General features: G+C 57.6%; 1 protein-coding gene across 28 annotated transcripts in view; it reads left to right on the top strand.

Annotated features, from left to right (window-relative positions):
- The window catches only part of Nrxn2 (neurexin 2), a 119,976-nt gene that overhangs the window by 70,464 nt on the left and 30,793 nt on the right, over positions 1 to 18,719 (top strand). For 13 of the 28 annotated variants that reach the window (XM_028853775.2, XM_028853768.2, XM_028853767.2 and 10 more), the window contains 6 exons: positions 5,001 to 5,027; positions 6,382 to 6,510; positions 6,830 to 7,211; positions 7,805 to 7,995; positions 9,136 to 9,309; positions 9,594 to 9,713. In XM_028853775.2, coding sequence (XP_028709608.1) covers positions 5,001 to 5,027; positions 6,382 to 6,510; positions 6,830 to 7,211; positions 7,805 to 7,995; positions 9,136 to 9,309; positions 9,594 to 9,713 — 1,023 coding nt within the window. Of the gene's footprint in view, positions 1 to 5,000; positions 5,028 to 6,381; positions 6,511 to 6,829; positions 7,212 to 7,804; positions 7,996 to 9,135; positions 9,310 to 9,593; positions 9,714 to 13,824; positions 14,762 to 18,719 lie in introns of those variants that run through there. The other 15 variants (XM_028853779.2, XM_028853778.2, XM_028853766.2 and 12 more) reach the window with 4 other exon arrangements.

Below are 18,719 nucleotides of genomic sequence, written 5' to 3'. Positions count from 1 at the left end.
GGGGCATAGAGGGCATGGTTAGGTTATCTATTAGGTTATCATGGTCATGACGGAAAGAGAAGGCAGAGTTACTCATTTGGCTGGTTTCTAAGGGACTTCTTATGAGGGCCAGCTGTGTGCCAGGTCAGGAAGCAGAGCCAGGAGGCCGCTTCACGGGGTGCAGTGCAGGGCACCCTGATCGGAGAGGCTCTACAGTGTTCAGGCTGCTGGCCCAGCTGGCCAGTGCATACTATGAAAGCTCCACACCCAAGGACCTGCCCTGTAGAAGCCTTCAAGGCCCAGAAGCTAAACAGAGCACCGTGAGTTCTGGTCATAGGGAGAAGGTGGGCTCTCCAGAACACCAGAGCTTTGAGCTTTTAGATGTGCACCCGGATTCTCATCCCTACCTTGATCTCTGGAGCATTTCTAGGCTAGATCGTGGGCTTTGGGAGCCTCGTTTAGACGCCTGTGTTGAGTGTCACTGCTCACCTGGCCTTTGTACTCTTCGGTCAAGGATAGGCTGAGAGGCAGGAGCTGGGCTGGGAGGAGGCTGTGCGGGTGACCAGGGCCTCACGCGGATGTGAGGCGGTACCTACAGCTCTGCTCCAGTCGCAGCTCATTGAGTGGAGGGCAGATGACAGTCCCCTCCCCCGGCTATATCCCTGGGCCGTGTCCTAGGAGGAAGGTCCTGTCCAGTGTCCCCTGTGCCATTCTGCTTTTCTCTGTCTACCTGGCCTGATGGCATGCATGTCGACTCACATGGCTGAGTGTTTGGCTCTGCTCTGTTTGGTGTGGCCAAGCAGGGGAAGCCTGGAGCCTTTGATCCTCAGAGAGAAGACACATGCTCTGGCTTCTTTGGACTGTTCTCAATTCCCTGGGAAGAAGCGGGAATTTCTTTAGGTGAGAGATGGCATCCTTGGCCAGGATATCTTATCACGGTGGCCCTTGGAACCTAACCCTTGGGATTTTACCTCCTTCCTACAGGCCTGCCTTTCTGTCTGTGTCTCATGAATCTCAGAAGTCAGAACAAGATCCAGAGACTTCTAGTTTGAATGTCCCGGACTGATGACAGCCAATAGCCTGAGCCCTACCCCTCTGGCTCCACCCTATCCCCAGCTACAGAGACATGGGTGCTGAGAGCTAATCTCTAGCATAGGTCATGACAAAGCTGAGACCAAACACTTGGGGCAGACACATCTGTCTACAGGTTCCTCTGGAATGAGGGAGGGCACAGAGGTGTGTAAGCACCAAGCACACTCCAGTGTGGCACCTCAGCCTGGGAGAGGGACCCAAGGTGGAGCCAGGTGCAGGGGCTTGATTCCACACAGTCCAGTCCAGCCCCGAATTTCTCATCCTGTGAACCACCCAGGGCATGCTGGGCTCCAGGCAGGCAGCAGCCGTAGTTCTGGGCTGGGCTCACTGCTAAGGACCAAGAGGTTTGTTACCTCTGTGTAGACACCAGAGACGCAGAGGTCTCTGTCCAGCTGCCCAGCCTGGAGCTGAGATGAAGGGCTCAGGGCTTGGGGCCAGAAGACCCAGGGTCTAACCTGGACTCTCCCATCACTGGGTAAGTTAATTCCCCTCTCCAAGCCTGCTCTTTTCCTTTTTAAAGTAGGGCTAAGAATCTTCGCCCAAGTGCCCAAGGAATCAGCTCAGCTGGTGAAACATTTGCCTTGCAAGCATAAGGGCCAGCATTCAGTCTCCAGCCTGCATTTGTAATTCCAGCCGGGGAAGTAGAGTCAGGGAGGGTTCTGGGACTTACTGGCCAGCTAGCCTAGTCTAACTGGTAAGCCCCAGACCACAGTGAGAGACTGTCTCAAAAATCAAGGTAGACGGCTTCCGAGGAATGAACACCTGAGGCTGACCTCAGTCTGACCTCCAGATACACTCCAGTGTGGCACCTCAGCCATGGGAGAGGGACCCAAGATGGAGCCAGGTGCAGGGGCTTGCTCCCACACAGTGTCACCAGTCCAGTCCAGCCCCGAATTCTTTATTCCTCCTCCTGTGAGCCACCCAGGGCATGCTGGGCTCCAGATAGGCAGTAGCACAGAGGCCGTAGTTCTGGGCTGGGCTCACTGCTAAGAGGTTTGGTATCTGATTTGTGATCTGAGCCCGTAAGGAGGGAAGCCAGAGGTTCAGAGGTAGCCACACAGTTCAGCAGACTCCAGGCAAGGACACTCAGAGGTGGTCCTGAAGAAGGAGCAGAGGTACCAGAGATGCCCTGGTAGAAGGGGCCTTCTGGGATGTCCTCTGGAGACGGGGAGCCTGTTACTTAGAGAGGGCCAGAAAGCCTCGGATGCCTCCTTCTAGACAGAGGACCCGGAGGACTGGAGATTGCCTCCCCCAGCAGTTCGGCCACAGGACATGCCTCTGAGCAAGCCACAGTCTCCAAGCGGGGGAACTGGTCTCCGTCCCTAGGAATGCTAGTGTCCCTGGATTCTTCGCCCTGTTGCAGTGTGGTCTGCTCCTTGCTGCCTGCCCTGGGTCTGGTCTGTCTCTAGGAAGCACCCATGAAATCTCCACGAAGGGCAGTCTAGGCTGCAAGGGCCCTGCTCCTTCAGCCCCTGCCCACGTGCATTCCCTGCTCTCTCTTCAGAAGCTGGGGTGTCCGGAGATGCCCAGCTCTGACATGGACCCTCTGGTCATGCTTGAAGTCAGCAGGAATACACGTGACATCCCAGAGCCCTGGAAGAACCCACTGCCCCCCCTCCGCCCCCACCAGGGGCTGGCAGTGATTATGTCTGCAGGCTGGGAGCCTGGGTGAAGGTGACAGCAGAGCCGAGTGGGACCTCTCTGTGCCGTGCCACTTGAGAGAAGTGGCTGGGTGTGTTTGAGGTTCCTTGTGTGGAGTTGGGGGCTGGCTGTCTTCACCCCACCTCCCCAGAAGTGAGTTAGAGCAAGCCAGGGAACCATGCTGGTTCCTTTCATCCCTCTCCATGTGGGCTGTTTGCTTCCCACCCCACCCCATCCCATCTCATGTTCACACCATCACCCCGATCTTGATGTCTGGCATCGGTGTGCCCATCCATTTCCTGCTCTTGAGGCGCTGGCTGCTGACTAGCGAGCTACTGGTTATCACTCTCGGAACAGCATTTTGGGCAATGTGTATGGAAGAGCCGCTTTCTCTCTCCAGCCCGCTCTCCCTGCTTTCCTTCGGCAGGGTCCTGGACCCCCTGGATACCCATCTTCAAAGGGGCTTCTGAGGGGGAGTCACTGCAGGGTAGGCTGGAATTGTCACCTCTTCTCTGGACAGACGGACACCCTGACACCCCTGGAATAGCCTCTCCTTGGGATGGGAAAGTCAAGCGCTTCCCTTGGGCTGTTCCCTTGTAGGAGACCGACCTGCCCTTCCAGCCCCTTTTTTCTTTTTTGGACCCTTCATTGGTGAAGACTCTGCTGGCTCGGAGAGAGCCCCTGGGACCTGACTCCAGGGCCTGGCACCCTTCCCCGCTCATCCTGACCAGCTTCCTTCCCTCTGTTCCTGGTTCCTCCTCTTTCCTCTCTACCCTCACTCAGCCTCCTTCCCCTCACTGTGACCCTTCACTTCCTCTCCTGTCTGTCCTTTGGTCTTCTACTGTTCCCTTGGTGCCCAGGCTGTGGCTCAGGGTCCCCGCGGCTCCTCCCACTCTACTGTGGTTGACAACGTGTGGAGCTCAGCTGTACTGCCTGAGGGGCTCATGACCTCAGGGCCACAGGAGGTATCTGGTTACCACCACTGCAGGAACCTTCCCCGGCCCAAGGGATGCCAGCTGCATCCTGGGCCATCGGGCACCTGGGCAGAACTTGTTCATGGAGAACCCACAGGAGGCCAGGGCGTCACTCTTAACTAGGGTTGAAGACTGTCCCCCAAAGGACCAGGGCCACACCAGGGTACACCCTCAACGTGCCCTAGCCTCCCAGTACCGAGGAAGAGAAGCCCAGGCTCAGGGAGATCTGCCTGAAGTCACACAGGGAGTTTGTGGAGGACTGAGGTGAGGACCCAGCTCCCCTGCCTCGGAGCTCCAGGCAGTGCCGTCACTCCAGCCTGGCCAGGCTTTGGGCTTATGAAGTGCTATGGCATCCTAAGGGCACACTAGAACTTCAAATGACCCAGGGCTCTGTCCCCTTGAAAGGGTTTGCTAACTCCCACCAACCAAAGGGTTGATCGGAGGTTCTTGGGGGCCTGGGATGTTGGCTCTGTGTAAGTCTGGGTTTTCTAACCATGAGAGACCCTTCCAGACTTGAAACTGGGGGACAGCAATGCCAGGCCCAGGGCAGGATTGAGGGCCTTTGCTTGTCAGTGACTTTCATTGGGCCTAGAAGTCACTGATCTTGCAGATCTTGGTGTCCCTATCTGATGCCTTGGCTCCTCCTTAGGAACACTGACAAAGCACTAGTTCTTCAGGGTGTTCTTTGACCGAGTGGTAGCCTGGTGCCCCCAAGGCAGAGATGGATAGAAGGAAGGTTCCTGTAGGGGTGGTGCCAGCCTCTGGGGCTTTGGGAGGTATATGGCCTTAGGAAGGGGACCCTGGGGCAGACCCCTCTTTTGAGCTCAGAGCTTGAGGAGTGACTGTGTCACACCTGAGCTCTTAGCAGGGTGTCATCCCAGAGTAGGGGATGCAGGGACCCTGGCCTTCCCTGCCCATCTCCCTCCTAGGGATTGGGTAGATGTGGGGTCGGCCAAGCCCTCATCCCCTGGCGATCCCCTGTACGGCTGGGATTCCCGAGGTGCCTATCTCCCTCAGACATGAGAGGCCTGGGCCCCTCAAAAAGGGGAACACAAGCCCTCTTCCCACCACCTGACTGCCCTGCCTCTTGGCTTTGGGGAGGGTTGAAACCCTCTTGGGGGCAGGAAGGACAAGGGTCCTACTGAGGAAGGGAAAAGGGCACCTGGGCACGCGTGGTCCCCAGAAAGTGGCCCTGGAGGGAACCCCTGCCTGCAGATACCCCTCCCTGTGAAGGATGTAAAAAAAAAAAAATCAAAAAACCTTGTTTTGCCTTTTTTTCTCCCTCCCCCTCTGCCCACCCCACGGCCCCCCCAGACTGCCTGCGCATCGGCTGCGCACCTAGTAAGTGGCTTCCCTCTTCTTCTGCAGAGACCCGAGGGCTCTGGGAGGCTGGACATTGGGGTTTAGGGAGAAAGGGATGGAGGGAGCGGGGAGAGAGAGTTTCAGTTCTGGGTTGTGAGGCCAGGTGTGTGGGGAGGGGAGCAGGCATGGAGTTGGGAAGGGAAATTGTGGAGGGCAGGATGAGTAAGATGATGCAGAACCAGGGAGAAGTAGTTGGTGAGGATGCTTATGGGTTCCGGGAAAAGGAGGGCAGGACACCTTGTCTCCAGTCAGCAGTAGCAGCAGCAGCAACAGCAGGCAGAAACCTGGAGCTAGGTGGCCCCTGCTGCAAAAACACAAAGCCTGGAGACATAATGTTGCATATCCTTCAGTGACCACAAGGGGGCAGGCAAGGCACACGAGAAAGACGATTTGGGCAAGGGGCGGGGCATGCCCAGAGCCTCAAAGTCTAGCCTTTATTGCCTGAGTCTGCAGAGTTCCTGTCAAACCCCAGAGTTGGCAGTGAGGGCGGTGGGTGGGGAATCAGAAGGAGAGCTGATGTAGATAGCTCCAGGTCTCTCTGCCCCTGGGCTAGGTGCTCAGTCTCGGGGAGTTTCTACAAAGTGCACCTTGCAGTCAGATCACCTAAAGGAGTGTGTGGGCATGGGAGGCACAAGTAGAGAGTTTGTGTGTTTGTTCAGTGCCCCGCTTTAACGTGGTTGTGGCACAGTGTATGCACATACCTGAGGCCTTTTAAGGCCAGCACCCTGAGCCCCAGGCAGACTGAGCGCTCGGGACGCAGGGGTGGTTCAGAGGTGCTACAAAGCCCAGCAACGTGGGACAGATGTGACAGCGCCACTGTCAAGAAATGGCCACAGTTTCCAGGAAACAGAGCAGGCTCTTTGAGTGCTGTGCAGCAGTCCCAGGGTGTAGAGTTAAACAGGCATGTACAAGAAAGTGACGGCGGGTCCGAGCTGGGTTGTGCATGTGGAGGGTGAAGCTGTGGGTGCCCTTCCTTTGGGGTGTGTCCTGTTTTGAGTGTTAGGTCTGAGAATTCAGCTGCGAGAGTCACGCATTACAGGTCCTCAGGAGACGAGGGGAAGGTGTGTCTGTGTTCAGGGCCAACGTTCATGTCCCATTCTATACAACTGGCATCCTCTGCCGTCACGCCAAGCAGTAGGACTGGACGAATTGGGTTCGTGACCCCAGGTGTGAAAGACTCACCTGCATGCACTACCGGTGTGAGGCAAGGGGCGTACACACCGACGTGTGCTAGAAGTTGAGCGTGCACATGTGCAGGTGGGCTCCCTGTGCCGGGGGTGGTGACCGGAGATGTCTGCGGCCGTGTGCGGGCGCGGTGCTCACTCCCCCCTTGGTGCTGCAGGTAAAGGCCCCGAGACTCTCTTTGCGGGGCACAAACTCAATGACAATGAGTGGCACACGGTGAGGGTGGTCCGGCGTGGCAAGAGCCTGCAGCTGTCCGTGGACAACGTGACCGTGGAGGGTAGGTGGCCGGGACCCAGGGTGCTGGGCTTGTTTCTGGTGACCCGTGCCTGGGTTTTCACCTCTGCCTGGGTTGTTACTTCTCCCGGGGAAGTCGTGACTATGGGTCTGGACCCCAGGGCCCTCCACTGACTCCTGCAGCTCCTCCCAGAGTGGAGGGTTGTTAGCACTGGCCCAGGACATCTACTGATGCCACTTGCTGTGGCTCTGTGTCACAGGAGGAGGTGGTGTTTCTGGGGACACAAGGCCCCAGCCCAGAGGCGACCCCGTGTCTGTGTACTGAGTTCCTCTCCCTCACATTGGTCTTCTGTCCTGAGCAGGACAGATGGCAGGAGCCCACACTCGGCTGGAGTTCCACAACATTGAGACGGGCATCATGACAGAGCGGCGGTTCATCTCGGTGGTGCCCTCCAACTTCATCGGGCACCTGAGCGGGCTCGTGTTCAACGGTCAGCCCTACATGGACCAGTGTAAAGACGGGGACATCACCTATTGTGAGCTTAATGCTCGTTTTGGTCTTCGTGCCATTGTGGCCGATCCTGTCACCTTCAAGAGTCGTAGCAGCTACCTGGCTTTGGCTACGCTCCAAGCCTATGCCTCCATGCACCTCTTCTTCCAGTTCAAGACCACGGCCCCCGACGGGCTTCTGCTGTTCAACTCAGGCAACGGCAATGACTTCATTGTCATCGAGCTGGTCAAGGGGTGAGGGGCTGGGCATTGTGGTGATGTCCCCTTCCTGGCCCAGATACAGCTCCCCTGGCCTTCGGGAATGTTCAAGGCACCCAGACCTCAGGTCAAGATTCACATCCCTAGCCATCAGTCAGGAGGGTTCCTCCTCAGCCAGGATGGAGAAGCTGACCCCTGCTTCCAGGCTGCTGGCTCCTCGGCTGCTTCCTTGCCAGGGTTCCCAGCTACACCCCTTCTCTGCCCATTGGCTCCCCTTTGCAGAAGGAGGCCCAGTCCTTCTCTTGCCCTGGAAGATTGCACCCCCAAGCAGCTCAGACTCTGCTTCCGGGCGACTCCTACTGTATCACCCAAACTCCCCCTCTGTCTGGTCCTCTGGGGTCCCAAGAGCAAGTACTTCTGTGACCTCTCTGCACTCGTCAGGGAGCTGGGACAAGACTTCACGTCACCGTCTTCTCCTGCCATTGCTTTGGTTCCTTCCCATGGGATCTCTTCCTCCACCCCTCCTTCCCAGGCCCCTAGCTCCCCTGCCCCACCCACCGTAGCTCATTCTTCCTTGGCATCTCAGCGGTCCTCACCTGATCGAGTGTCTCCTCCCTACTGTGGGGCAGGTACATCCACTACGTGTTTGACCTGGGGAATGGCCCGTCCTTGATGAAGGGGAACTCAGACAAACCGGTCAATGACAACCAGTGGCACAATGTGGTGGTGTCCAGGGACCCGGGCAACGTGCACACGCTGAAGATCGACTCCCGGACTGTCACGCAGCATTCCAATGGTGCCCGAAATCTGGATCTCAAAGGTGGGGCTGGAGCCTCTGGAGAAGGCCAGCCCTAGCCCAGCTTCCCTTCTCCAGAAAGAACCCCCCCCCCACTTCAAGGGGTCAAGGCTGCTTCTCCTTCCTCTCCCCCAACCCTCTTTCCCATTCTCCACTGTGTCTGGCCGACATTTCTCACCTGGGTCTCGCTGGGTTCTGTGAAGTTACACAGACAGAACTGGGCAGACTGTTTCCCACCAGATCCCGTCTTCTCCAATGACTCTACGGCAGTCATTGTCAGCCAGCCCCCAGAGTAGGTGGCTGAAAGGAAGAGGAGGAGAAGGGGGAGGAGATGGCTGGGCAATGGAACAGGAGACGTGAGGCCTGGACGGTTCCAGAGCCAGCTGGGATTCATGCTGCCTCCTTGCACATGCCTACAGCACCCCCTAGGTCTGCAGGGCCCCATGTGTGTCCATGTAACTTGAGCCTGTCAAAACTTGAGGAAGTTCTCCAGAGACCAGGGAATTCACCCCCAGAGTCCCCAGACCCCACTAGCTTGCAGGACAGTGCTGTGAATTCTCCTTGCTCCCAGGAGAGGGCGATGTGGTACAGAGAATCGGAAGTGGCAGCCGACCCAGGGACTAGTCTTCAGATAAGATGCCCAGGGCTGCCAAAGCTCTACTAGATGTTGGTCAGGACCTCCCTTGTAGGAGAACTAGAGTCCATGCGGGAAATTAGGCATCTCCGAGGAAGGCTTCTTCCCAGAGCCCCACTTGTCAGGAGGACTTTGGAGGAGAGAAGGATGCTGAGTGGAGAGAGGCCTGTTTTGGGAAACAGTTTTGGGGAAGTAGGGGAGTGGGGGCGGAAGGGATGTGGGGCTGCACATCCATGAAAGGCCCTGATTACAGACCGGAACTGGAACCAAACGTGTGGGAGAAAGCATGGAGTGGGTCCCTCAAGCTGCCCCCCCCCACCCCACTACCGCAGGCAACGGGACTTCTGAGGGAGGGGAGCGGACAGATGGCAAAGGGAAGGGAAGAGGAAGGGTGGTGTTGGGGGGGGTATCTGCTAGGGATACCAGAGCGAGGCTTTCAGATGTCTGGGAGGACCCAGTGGTGGGATGTGGCATCCTGGGAGGGGAGTGAGGACCAGGAGGACCGGGTGCTGACCGCACTCCCTTTGCAGGGGAGTTGTACATCGGTGGCCTGAGCAAGAACATGTTCAGCAACCTGCCCAAGCTGGTGGCCTCTCGGGATGGCTTTCAGGGCTGCCTGGCCTCTGTGGACCTCAACGGGCGCCTCCCAGACCTCATTGCTGACGCCCTGCACCGGATCGGGCAGGTGGAGAGGGGCTGTGATGGTGAGTGTGGCTGAATGGTTAGGTGTGGCTTCTCAGGACTTTCAGAAGCCTGCCCCAAGAACTCTGGGACAAGGAGGACAGGCAAAGGACAAGGCACACGCTCTCCCTGGTGGCTCCCACCCTGATCCCTGCTCCCAAACCTGACAGTCTTTGAACGTCCTGTTCCCATCCCACCCCAGCACCGCGTCAGTATCCGGCCCTTCTGGTTTGATGGACCAGGGGCAGAGCCTCTGCCTGGGGGATGTGGCTGATGCCAGGGCGCTTCTCCTCCTTGCTCTTTCCAGGCCCCAGCACCACCTGCACCGAGGAATCTTGTGCCAACCAGGGCGTGTGTCTGCAGCAGTGGGATGGTTTCACCTGTGACTGTACCATGACTTCCTACGGAGGCCCTGTCTGCAATGACCGTGAGTGTCCCCTCCCCGCCCCAGCCCCAGGAACTGCCTGCAGGGGAAGAGGGATTTTGCTTCCTCCTGTTCTACCACCACCGAGACTACAGGGGCTGGTGGTTGCTCCCCTAGCTGGCGTCTCTGGAGCCATCTATTGGCAGGTGGCCTGTCCTGGTTCTGGGATGGCAGGACATCTGATTTCCCTAGACAAAGGCCCTGCTGTTCCCGCTTTCTCTCCCTAACTCAAGAATCCCAGCTGCGGGTTGTCCCTTTGAGCTACAAGGTCAGTCCCTAGTGTCCTCCCTTGCTGGCTTGCATATTGTTGAGGCCCCTCCCCAGAGAGAGAAGCTTTGGCAGCGTTTTTCTAGTCCCCAGTGGTTGGTGGCCATCAGCTGGCTACAGCTCAGCAGAGGGAGGGCAGCTGGGTCAGACATGGGGGTGTGGCAGGGGTGCGGAGGCTTTGACCTTTCTGATGACTGGGGATGGGGCAGGTAGATAAGCAAAGTGACATCAGAAAAGACACACGCCCAGACACACACACACACACACACACACACACACACACACACACACACACACAGGAGGATAAAGCTTCCCTGCTTTTCAAAGTGGAAGTGAGCCACCTGGGGCCTGGAGATGCCTGGAGGTAGTTACAGCAGGCCTAGGTGAGACCTCCTGCCTGGCTCCGGCTCCGGCTCTGGCTCCGGCTCTGGTTCCAGCTCCTTGCCATTCATCTGGATCTGCATCATCTGATGGGAGCCCTGAGTCATTCCAGGGGATGAGGCTCTTGGATGGCTGTTGGCTTTTTCTTTGATAAGATGTCCAGCCCTTCTTCCCCGCGTTTCCTGGTTCTCAGGTGTGGCCAGCTGTCCAGCTCTGTCCCCCAGGACTTTCATCTGACCTGCTGTCCTATGTGCCTCCCTAAACCTCCCAGCCAGCTCAGGACCACCTCAGCCCTGCTGTATGTTCTACTTGGCTTCAGTTGGCACAGACAGTTTGGTGCCACCTGCAAAGCCCTTTCATTTGGTCCTTCGCCAAGCCTCCAGCCACAGGGGTCAGTGGTCGAGCTCTGCTGGAACCAGGGGTCTCTTGACTATGATGGTTACTCCTGCTACACATGGGATTCTGGGGTTGGCGGTGATACCCATGTTGGTCAGGATATAGGGCATCTGGCCTAAGTACAGCTGTTCATGTTCACTATTGTGCTTCAGGAAGGGGCCTAGAACTGGAGGGGTGTGTGTGTATGCCTAGAGACTTGCTCCACCTTTGGGCAGAGGTGGGAGGAGAAAGTTCTCTAAGTTTTAGGCTGGTAGAAAAACAGGACACCAGAGCTGGGGGCCCAGCCTTACTCTGGGAAGTGTCATCGTTCCCGGCACCCATCTGTGTATCTGGTGGCATAGCCTGAGCAAAACTGTGGAGCTAAAGAAAAGGTGGGTGAAGCCTGGAGCCCCCAAAGGGCTCAGCGCTGTTCTGAAGGAGCCAGGGCTACCTGGAGCTGCTCCGAGGTCTCCCCTACTGCAAGGGCAGCGTGAGAAACTGGGCGGGGTGCCAGCCATGTTCCCTTCTCTCCCGGGGCCTCTCCTCTCCTGGGTTTTCGTGCCCACTCCATGTCTGTCCTTCTTGGAGCCCTGTGCAGGTGCACACTACCACACAGAAATGAGTAACGGGATTTACTGTGTGTGAAGAGGGGGGGGGAGGGGTACGGTGGCATGGCAGAACTGGTCCTCTGAGGATGTTCCGAGCTGTCTGGATGGAGGGAGGCTAGGAGGAAGAGAGGCCTGACCTTCAGCACAGCCTCTTCCTGCCTTTTGCCTCAGTTCCTCCATCTGTATCATGAGGGTTTTGTGGGAGCTCTCAAGAGTCAACTCGGGCAGACCAGCAGGAAAAAGATCAGTTGGAGAAGCAAGGAGAGGAATGGGGACGGGACTCTTCGGGACTCTCGGATGGGAGGAAAGAGGAGGGAAATGCGTACACCAAAGCCCTGGCTCCTGCTGTCTGAGGACAGCCCTTCCCAGAGGCTGTTAGTCTCTCACCATGGCTGCTTCTCCATCTCCCCTCATCTCGTCGGCCTCTATTGATCTCTTGCACACCTCCATCTCTGTTCGCTCTTACCCTCGGTGTCTGTGTCTCCCCCACACCCCCCCAGCACTCTCCAGCACTCTCCAGTTCCCACTCACCAATATTGATTGGCCTCTAGGCGGTCTCCCTTCCTCTCCTCTCCCACCACCAGCTCCTCCCTCTCTCCCTCTGGGGCCATAAATTTTCTGCCTGCTTGGAGCCTTGTCAGTCTGTACTCCAGAGTCAGGGGCCCAAGGATGGGAGAGAGTGGGCAGATGGACCAGACCTCGTGGAACCCCACCCTACTGTCTCTCCTCCCTTGGGGGGCTACACACCACTTGAGCCTCCTCTTGGGTCCCCCAGGACTGTTCTCCACGTTTGAAGGGTGTGGTGTGTGGATACCCTCCCCCCAACCAGCAAGCTGGGGGAGTGGCTGCAGCAGCAGAGGTGCTGTCCTGAGCTTGCTTCCTTGCTTCCTTCCTTTCTTTCTTTCTTTCTTTCTTTCTTTCTTTCTTTCTTTCTTTCTTTTTTTCTTTCTTTCTTTCTCTCTCTCTCTCTCCCTCTCTCTCTCTTTCTTTCTTTCTTCTCCTCCTTCCTTCCTTCCTTCCTTCCTTCCTTCCTTCCTTCCTTCCTTCCTTCCTCTCTCCATCCCTCCCTTCCTCCCTCCCTTCCTGTCTGTCTCAGAAACAGTCTCAACTCGTACCCCAGGCTAGACTCCAGCTTGTGGCAGATTTTCTACATCAGCTAGTGCTGGATTTCTAGACATTAGACCCCAACCTGGCTTGTACTGGGTCTTGACTGCACCCATGAGCTCAGGGATCACCATGACAATTTTGCATCAAAATGGAATCTGGAATCAATAACTAGGATCCACGGTCCCCCCCCGCTTCACCTTTTCTTTCTGCTCATCTGTCCCACTTGTTCAGGGTCCCCTGTGCATCCTCCGCTTTTCCTCCTCTGCCTCCTGCACTGCACCCTCTCCCTTGTCCAAGCAGGATGATGTGAGTGCGAAGGCTGCATCCAAACGAGAGGAAGGGATTTTATCTGCACGGATCTCTGGGGCCATGACAAATGCTTCCACCCCCAAGTTTGGAGAGCAGATCCCAGTGTGAGGGTGTAAGGATGCCCCCTAAGAGAAATGGCTTCTTCAGCTGGATGTAAATGGACACACAAGGTTTTGTCCTTCTGGGCAACTAACTGTCCTGGAGAACCCTGGGGAGCTAGGGACTGAGACTAGGGGAGGAGGAGTGGGGAGGACGGAGGGTTGGAGGAAAGCAGGAGGGCCTGTAAAGGTAGGCAAACACCTTGGCAGGCAGGTGTGTGTGTGTGTGTGTGTGTGTGTGTGTGTGTGTGTGTGTGACTATCCAGTGCCTTTGGGGCTTTGGATAGGTTGTTTCTAGGAGTATGGATGACTGTCTTAGAGGCTGAGTTTCAAGGGGGTTGGGAGTGTATGTTGACCATTCATTGCCCATAACCAAACATGTATGTGTGTGTCCACATTATGCCTCTGTAAGCATTTGGTATGCCAGTATCTGATCACACACATGCATATATGTGTCTGAGCTGTGTGTCTCCCGGCACACTGGTGCCTATAGGGACGCGTGGTGTTTTTTTTATAACCGAGTCTGTCCACAACCCAGCGTGCACATGTGTTCCAAGGGGTGCTGAAGAGGGCTGTGGCCACATCTCTGCGTGCTGGACCAGCAAGCACTTTTGGGGCTCGTCCAGATGGGGGAGGGGAGGGGAGGGGAGGAGGAAGAGAGCTGCTTCTCTTGCAAGCCTCAGTCCTGTTCAATTATTCAGCAGGGCCCCTTCTCCAGGAGGGGGGTGGCGGTGGTGGTGATGGTGATGGTGGAAAGCGCGCTCCCGATCGCGGGGGAGGGGTGGGGCGCGTGCATAGGAGAGGCGAGCGCCGAGCGGGCTAGCCAGGTGCCTCGCCGCGGAGCTGCCCAGCGCCGCCCGCAGATCGGGAGCCGCTCGGGTCCCTACGCCCTGCCCCCCCTCCTCCTGCGCTTCCCCTCCCCTCCCTTCCTTCCCTCTGTCCCTCCCTCCCTCCCTCTGTCCCTCCCTCCCTCTCCCTTCCAGCCCTCTCAGCCTCTGCAGCAACACTCCGCTGCCTCCATCTCTCCGCCGGAATCTCGCAGGCTCGCGCCTTTCCTCTGCTTGGCCCCGCTCCCCTCTTCTCCTCTCCCCTCCTCTCCTCTCCCCTCACCCCCCCCCATCACCCGGATCTGCTTCCCTCCCCCTCCTCCCGCCCCCCCTCCCCCGGCCGCTCCCTCCTTCCTTCCCTGGCCTCCGTTGGGCGGCAGCGGCGCCGGGTCGGTTCCGCGGTGCTCTTGCTTTCTGGGGAGCCGGGCCTCGGTTCCTTCTGCGCACCCCATCTCCCGCCCCGCTGGGTTTTTCTGCAGGATTTCCCTACCGTCCCCTCCCCAGCACCATGCCCCCACCCGCTGGCCGCTGACGGTCCTCTGCGCCGCCGGCCCGGCCCCAGCCTGAGGGGGGACCCCTAGCCGCCCGCGATGGACCCAGGCGCCCCGGACCTTGGCCTTCCCGCTGCGCGCACCCCGAATTCCCCGGCGGGATCCAGTTGATTTGCTTGGCTCGGGACTGAGGCTCCGGCTCTGGTTTTTCCTTCGCTTCACCCCTACCCCCCTCCCGGAGCTAGCAGCCGGAGGGGGGCTTCGCGGGGCCGCGCAGCCCCGCGTCCCCGCCCCCGGCCATGGGGCTGTGAGGTGGCCGCCCCCGGGCCGAGATGCCCCCCGGGGGAAGCGGGCAGGGGGGGTGCCCGCGCCGCCCCCCCGCCCTGGCCGGGCCCCTGCCGCCGCCGCCACCGCCGCCGCCGTTGCTGCCGCTTCTGCTGGGGCTGCTGCTGCTGCTGGGGGCGACCGAGGGGGCCCGGGTCTCGTCCAGCCTCAGCACCACCCACCACGTCCACCACTTCCACAGCAAGCACGGCACCGTGCCCATCGCCATCAACCGCATGCCCTTCCTCACCCGCAGCGGGCACGGTAAGTGGCGCCCAGACGCCAGAGGGCTGGCTCGGGGGGTCTCGGGTGCACCGCCCAGGCCCCGGGAGCCCCGAGGGCCGCACCCCGACTGTGCGCTCGCGGAGCTGGGCTTTGCGGTGGAGCCCCTTCACCTCCCATCTCCAGCTCCCATCGTGCCAGCCCCACCCTCACCTCCATCTCCATGCCTCCTGCTCACCCTCATCCCTGTCTTCCCCGGCGCTTCCTAGCCTCACCTGTCTCTCCTCCTCTTATGCTTTGTTAGCCTCTTCCTCTCCCAGAGCCTCATCGCCTGTCTGTCCTTTCATCCTTTCCGTGCATCCTCCCTGAATCTCTCTTCCCCATCACCTCCATCCTGCTCTGTTCATGTCTGTCTTACCTCCACCTCTGCCTCACCCTCACCTCCCCATGGCTGGTCTGTTACCTCCTTCCTTCCACCTCGGCCTGCCTGGCAACCTTCCCTTTTCCCATCCATTACTGCCTTCCACCACTTCTCAAACGATTCCCTCAGCCTAACGCCCCATCATCCGGACCCCTCTTTACCGCCTCCCACCCTTAGTCCTTATCCTTGCTCTGCTTCTGTTTGTGACCCTCAGCATGTCACCTCTGGAGCTCAGTCCCTCTGTGCTCTCACCTCTGCAACCCCGCACTCATTCTCCCTGCCACCCCAGCCCCTCATACCCTCCTGTCTCCAAGCCCTTCCTTCCTAAACAGACCCCATCACCTTCCTCTCTGGCTCTCATCACTGCTCATCTCCACACTTCCCCATCTAGTCTCAGACCTTCATTCCTTCATATCAGAGACCTGTCCCAGGATTCTCAGTAGGCCATCTCTTCCCAGTTCTGTACCTGTCACCTGTCCCTCAGACTCTGTGAGCCTGTCACTTTACATTATTGCACCCCACAGCACTTATGCTGGGCGCCCCATTTCCTGCCACGTCCCCCACGTTTCATTGTACAGCAGCCCCCATTGCTTTCCAGCCCCCCTTCACATTCCACCCCAGAGACCCATCACTTCCCATTCTAGTTTATCCATCACTTCCCTGCTCCCCTCTCTCTGCACCTTGTCCTTCAGCTAAGCCCCATCACCTCCATCTCTGTCCTCTCTTCTTCCCACACTGTGCCTGTCAGCCCCCATCCCCACACCTCACCACCGTTCATCCCGGACTCCCTTCCCACTTCCCAAGCCTAATGACTTCCACTTCTGGACACTTCATCTCCGCCTCTGTCACCTGGGCACCCTGGCCCTCCATGCTCCTGTCACACCTGCTCCGGACTCACAACCCCTCACAGCCTCCTCCCGTCTCCGTACTTCCAACCCATCCGCTCCCATTCTCAGTCCCTCATCCTCCTCGCTGACTGTCCATCACCTGTCACGGTCAGCTCCATTTTTGTCCCTCCATCATCTTCTAAGCCCACATTGTCGTCCTGTCCCATCCATGCCTCCCATTTCTACACTGTCTGTTTTCCCACAATTGTTCTGTGCCTGCAAGAAGATTCCTGATCTCTGTGTCCCATGTCATATCCGGTCTTTCAGCACCCCCCCCCCATATGCCACTACTTTGTTCCATCCGTTCCTCAGGAGCAGCCTCTTCAGACTGTGCCTGTGTCCCTTCATAGTCCCTCTCTATGGTGTCTCAACTGCCATCCCCGCCCCATGCAGTACTCCCCGGTTTCTCTTCTCCCACATCCTCACCCCGCACCATCCTGATCTCAACTCTGCCTCCTCAGGACCTCTCTAGGCCTCTTCATTCGCCCCTGTCCTCCTCACTGTCTTCTCCCAGCTCTCAGGCCCAGTCAGGGCTGCTTCCAAAGACTCTCACACAGAACGTGGTTATTCTAGGCAATGCTGTGAGGCATAAAGAGAGAGTTAGGAAGGGGGGCCAGGTGTGATGGAGGGGTGCCCTGTCTGGTGAAGAGTAGACATGAAAGAGAGAAGTGCTGGCTGGGGGGTGATGGGCAGGTGGGGAGGAGGGCCCAGGAGCTGGCTAGGAGCAGAAGCCAGGCCGAGGGAGGGAAGAGGAAAGCAGGATGCTTTATCCTTCTACAGTTCTAGATCTCCCAGAAGGTGCTCGTCACAGCCCCCAATGCTACAGGGGCACAGGTCAAGATAACGGGGACCTGACAGACCTGTGCTGTATTGGCATGAGCATCGCCTTGGGGGTATCTCGTTGGGATAGAAGGCAGTGGAGGATGAGATGGGGGCAGCAGTGGAGGATGAGATGGGGCACTGATGGAGGTAGTGAAGAGATTGTCAAGGCTTCAGGGAGGAAGGAAGGGGCTAAGGAAAGCTAAAAGAAGAAGAAGCAATCTGTCATGACTGACCCCATCTCTGCTCACCTTAACTATGGGGGAGATGAGAGAGCTAGCTTCCCTTGGGACTTCTCTCTGGGCTGGAGGCTAGCCAGGTTGCCTCCTGCTCCAAGGTTCTCTAGTGTGAGGACATCTCTCTTCATGGACACTTGCTTCTCTGCTTCTCCACGAGTCTCTCCTTGCCCTTCCTCCCTCCTGAGTACGTTCCCACTTCCCTCCCATCCCCCAACCACTCCCGTTACATAACCTGCCAACCCACCTGCCAAACACCATTGACACTTCTGCACCTGATGTCACTGTGGGGTATGCATGCGGTGACCAGCACACCTGGGACCTAATGGATGGAGGACATGACACCTTTCTGGCTGTGGACCTCTTTGTCCCAGTCCTGGTTTCTGAGTTCTTGATGATCTTCAGTTCCTTCCCAGTTCCCCCAGGAGCCAGTAAAGGAAGATCCAACCCCAGCTTATTTCTGAGTCAGTAGCTTTCGGCATAAAGGGGACTACCATGTATGTTAGTATGGATGGGTATGTCAACTTGGAACTGACTGAGCAGTGTTATGGCCAGGAATGAAGTTAAGAGTTGAGGAGGTATGTAGATCAGGAGGGAGTTGAGTTCAGGGGCCTGTGCAGAATCTCCACACCCTGGCTGTAGTGGTCCTCCTGGGAAGATTTGTTGGTGACAGAAAGCATCTAAGATACAGGCTTTTCCTGGGTTGTGCAGGATCCCCTGATCATTCTAGATCTCCCAGAAGGCTTTTGTTATAGCTTCTGATACCTACTGGAGCACTGGCAGACAGAGCGGCTGCACATGTACTTTTAGCCCTGGAGCATGACTGAATGGGTGGTTTTTATTTTACATGGAATAACTGCCATGAGTCTGGGTTCCCTAACCATTGTTAATGGTTGGTTGTTTTCTCTCTAGAATGTAGAGGTGTGTGTGTGTGTGTGTGTGTGTGTGTGTGTGTGTGTGTTGTTGACGATATGATCATTTCTAGTATTTTGTGGCTTTGTGAATTTCTGGGTCTAGGAGGCATTGAGGAAACTGTGTTGGATGTGGACAGAAGGTGCCAATCTAGAGCCTGTGACCTATTATGTCTGATTAGAAGCTCTCTTGCCATGGGCCTCGGTGAGGTGGGACTGGTCAGCATGCTGTGCACAGTCAGCTCCCTGTTTCCCAGCAGTGGAAGAGAACAGCCGGTCTACACCAGCCTCGGGCAGCACTGGAGCTTGCTTAAGGCCCTTTTGCTTCTCAGGTCCTTTCTGGATGCTGTCAAGAGTTATAGACCTGGAGTGTTGTCCTGGGCACTAAGGCTGCCGTGCTTTCTTGGAGGAGTCCCGGCCAGGGCCAGGGCCAGGGCCAGTTTGCTTGCTTGGCTGAGCTGCGGGAAGCGCCTCCCGAGCGTGGCCGGAGGGGCGGGACTTGACAGCAGCCCCGCCTTCTGCACCCGACCTCCTCCTTAAGCCAAGCCCCCTGTCCCCGCCCGTGCGGAATCCGTGGTGCTGGGGAGAGAAATGTCTCCCCGGGGTAATTACTGCAGCCCCAGCCCAATAAACCATTCATCCTTTCTCTCTTCTGCCCAAGAAGTGTCTCTCCAACCTGGTTCCCCCTACAGTATAATAAACGCCCTTCGGCTTTAACAGGTCCGC

The sequence above is a fragment of the Peromyscus leucopus genome, chromosome 1 (genome assembly GCF_004664715.2).
Source record: "Peromyscus leucopus breed LL Stock chromosome 1, UCI_PerLeu_2.1, whole genome shotgun sequence".
Classification (NCBI taxonomy): Eukaryota; Metazoa; Chordata; class Mammalia; order Rodentia; family Cricetidae; genus Peromyscus; species Peromyscus leucopus.
The sequence above is the reverse complement of the archived record's forward strand: the minus strand, read 5'-3'. Positions and strand labels throughout refer to the sequence as shown.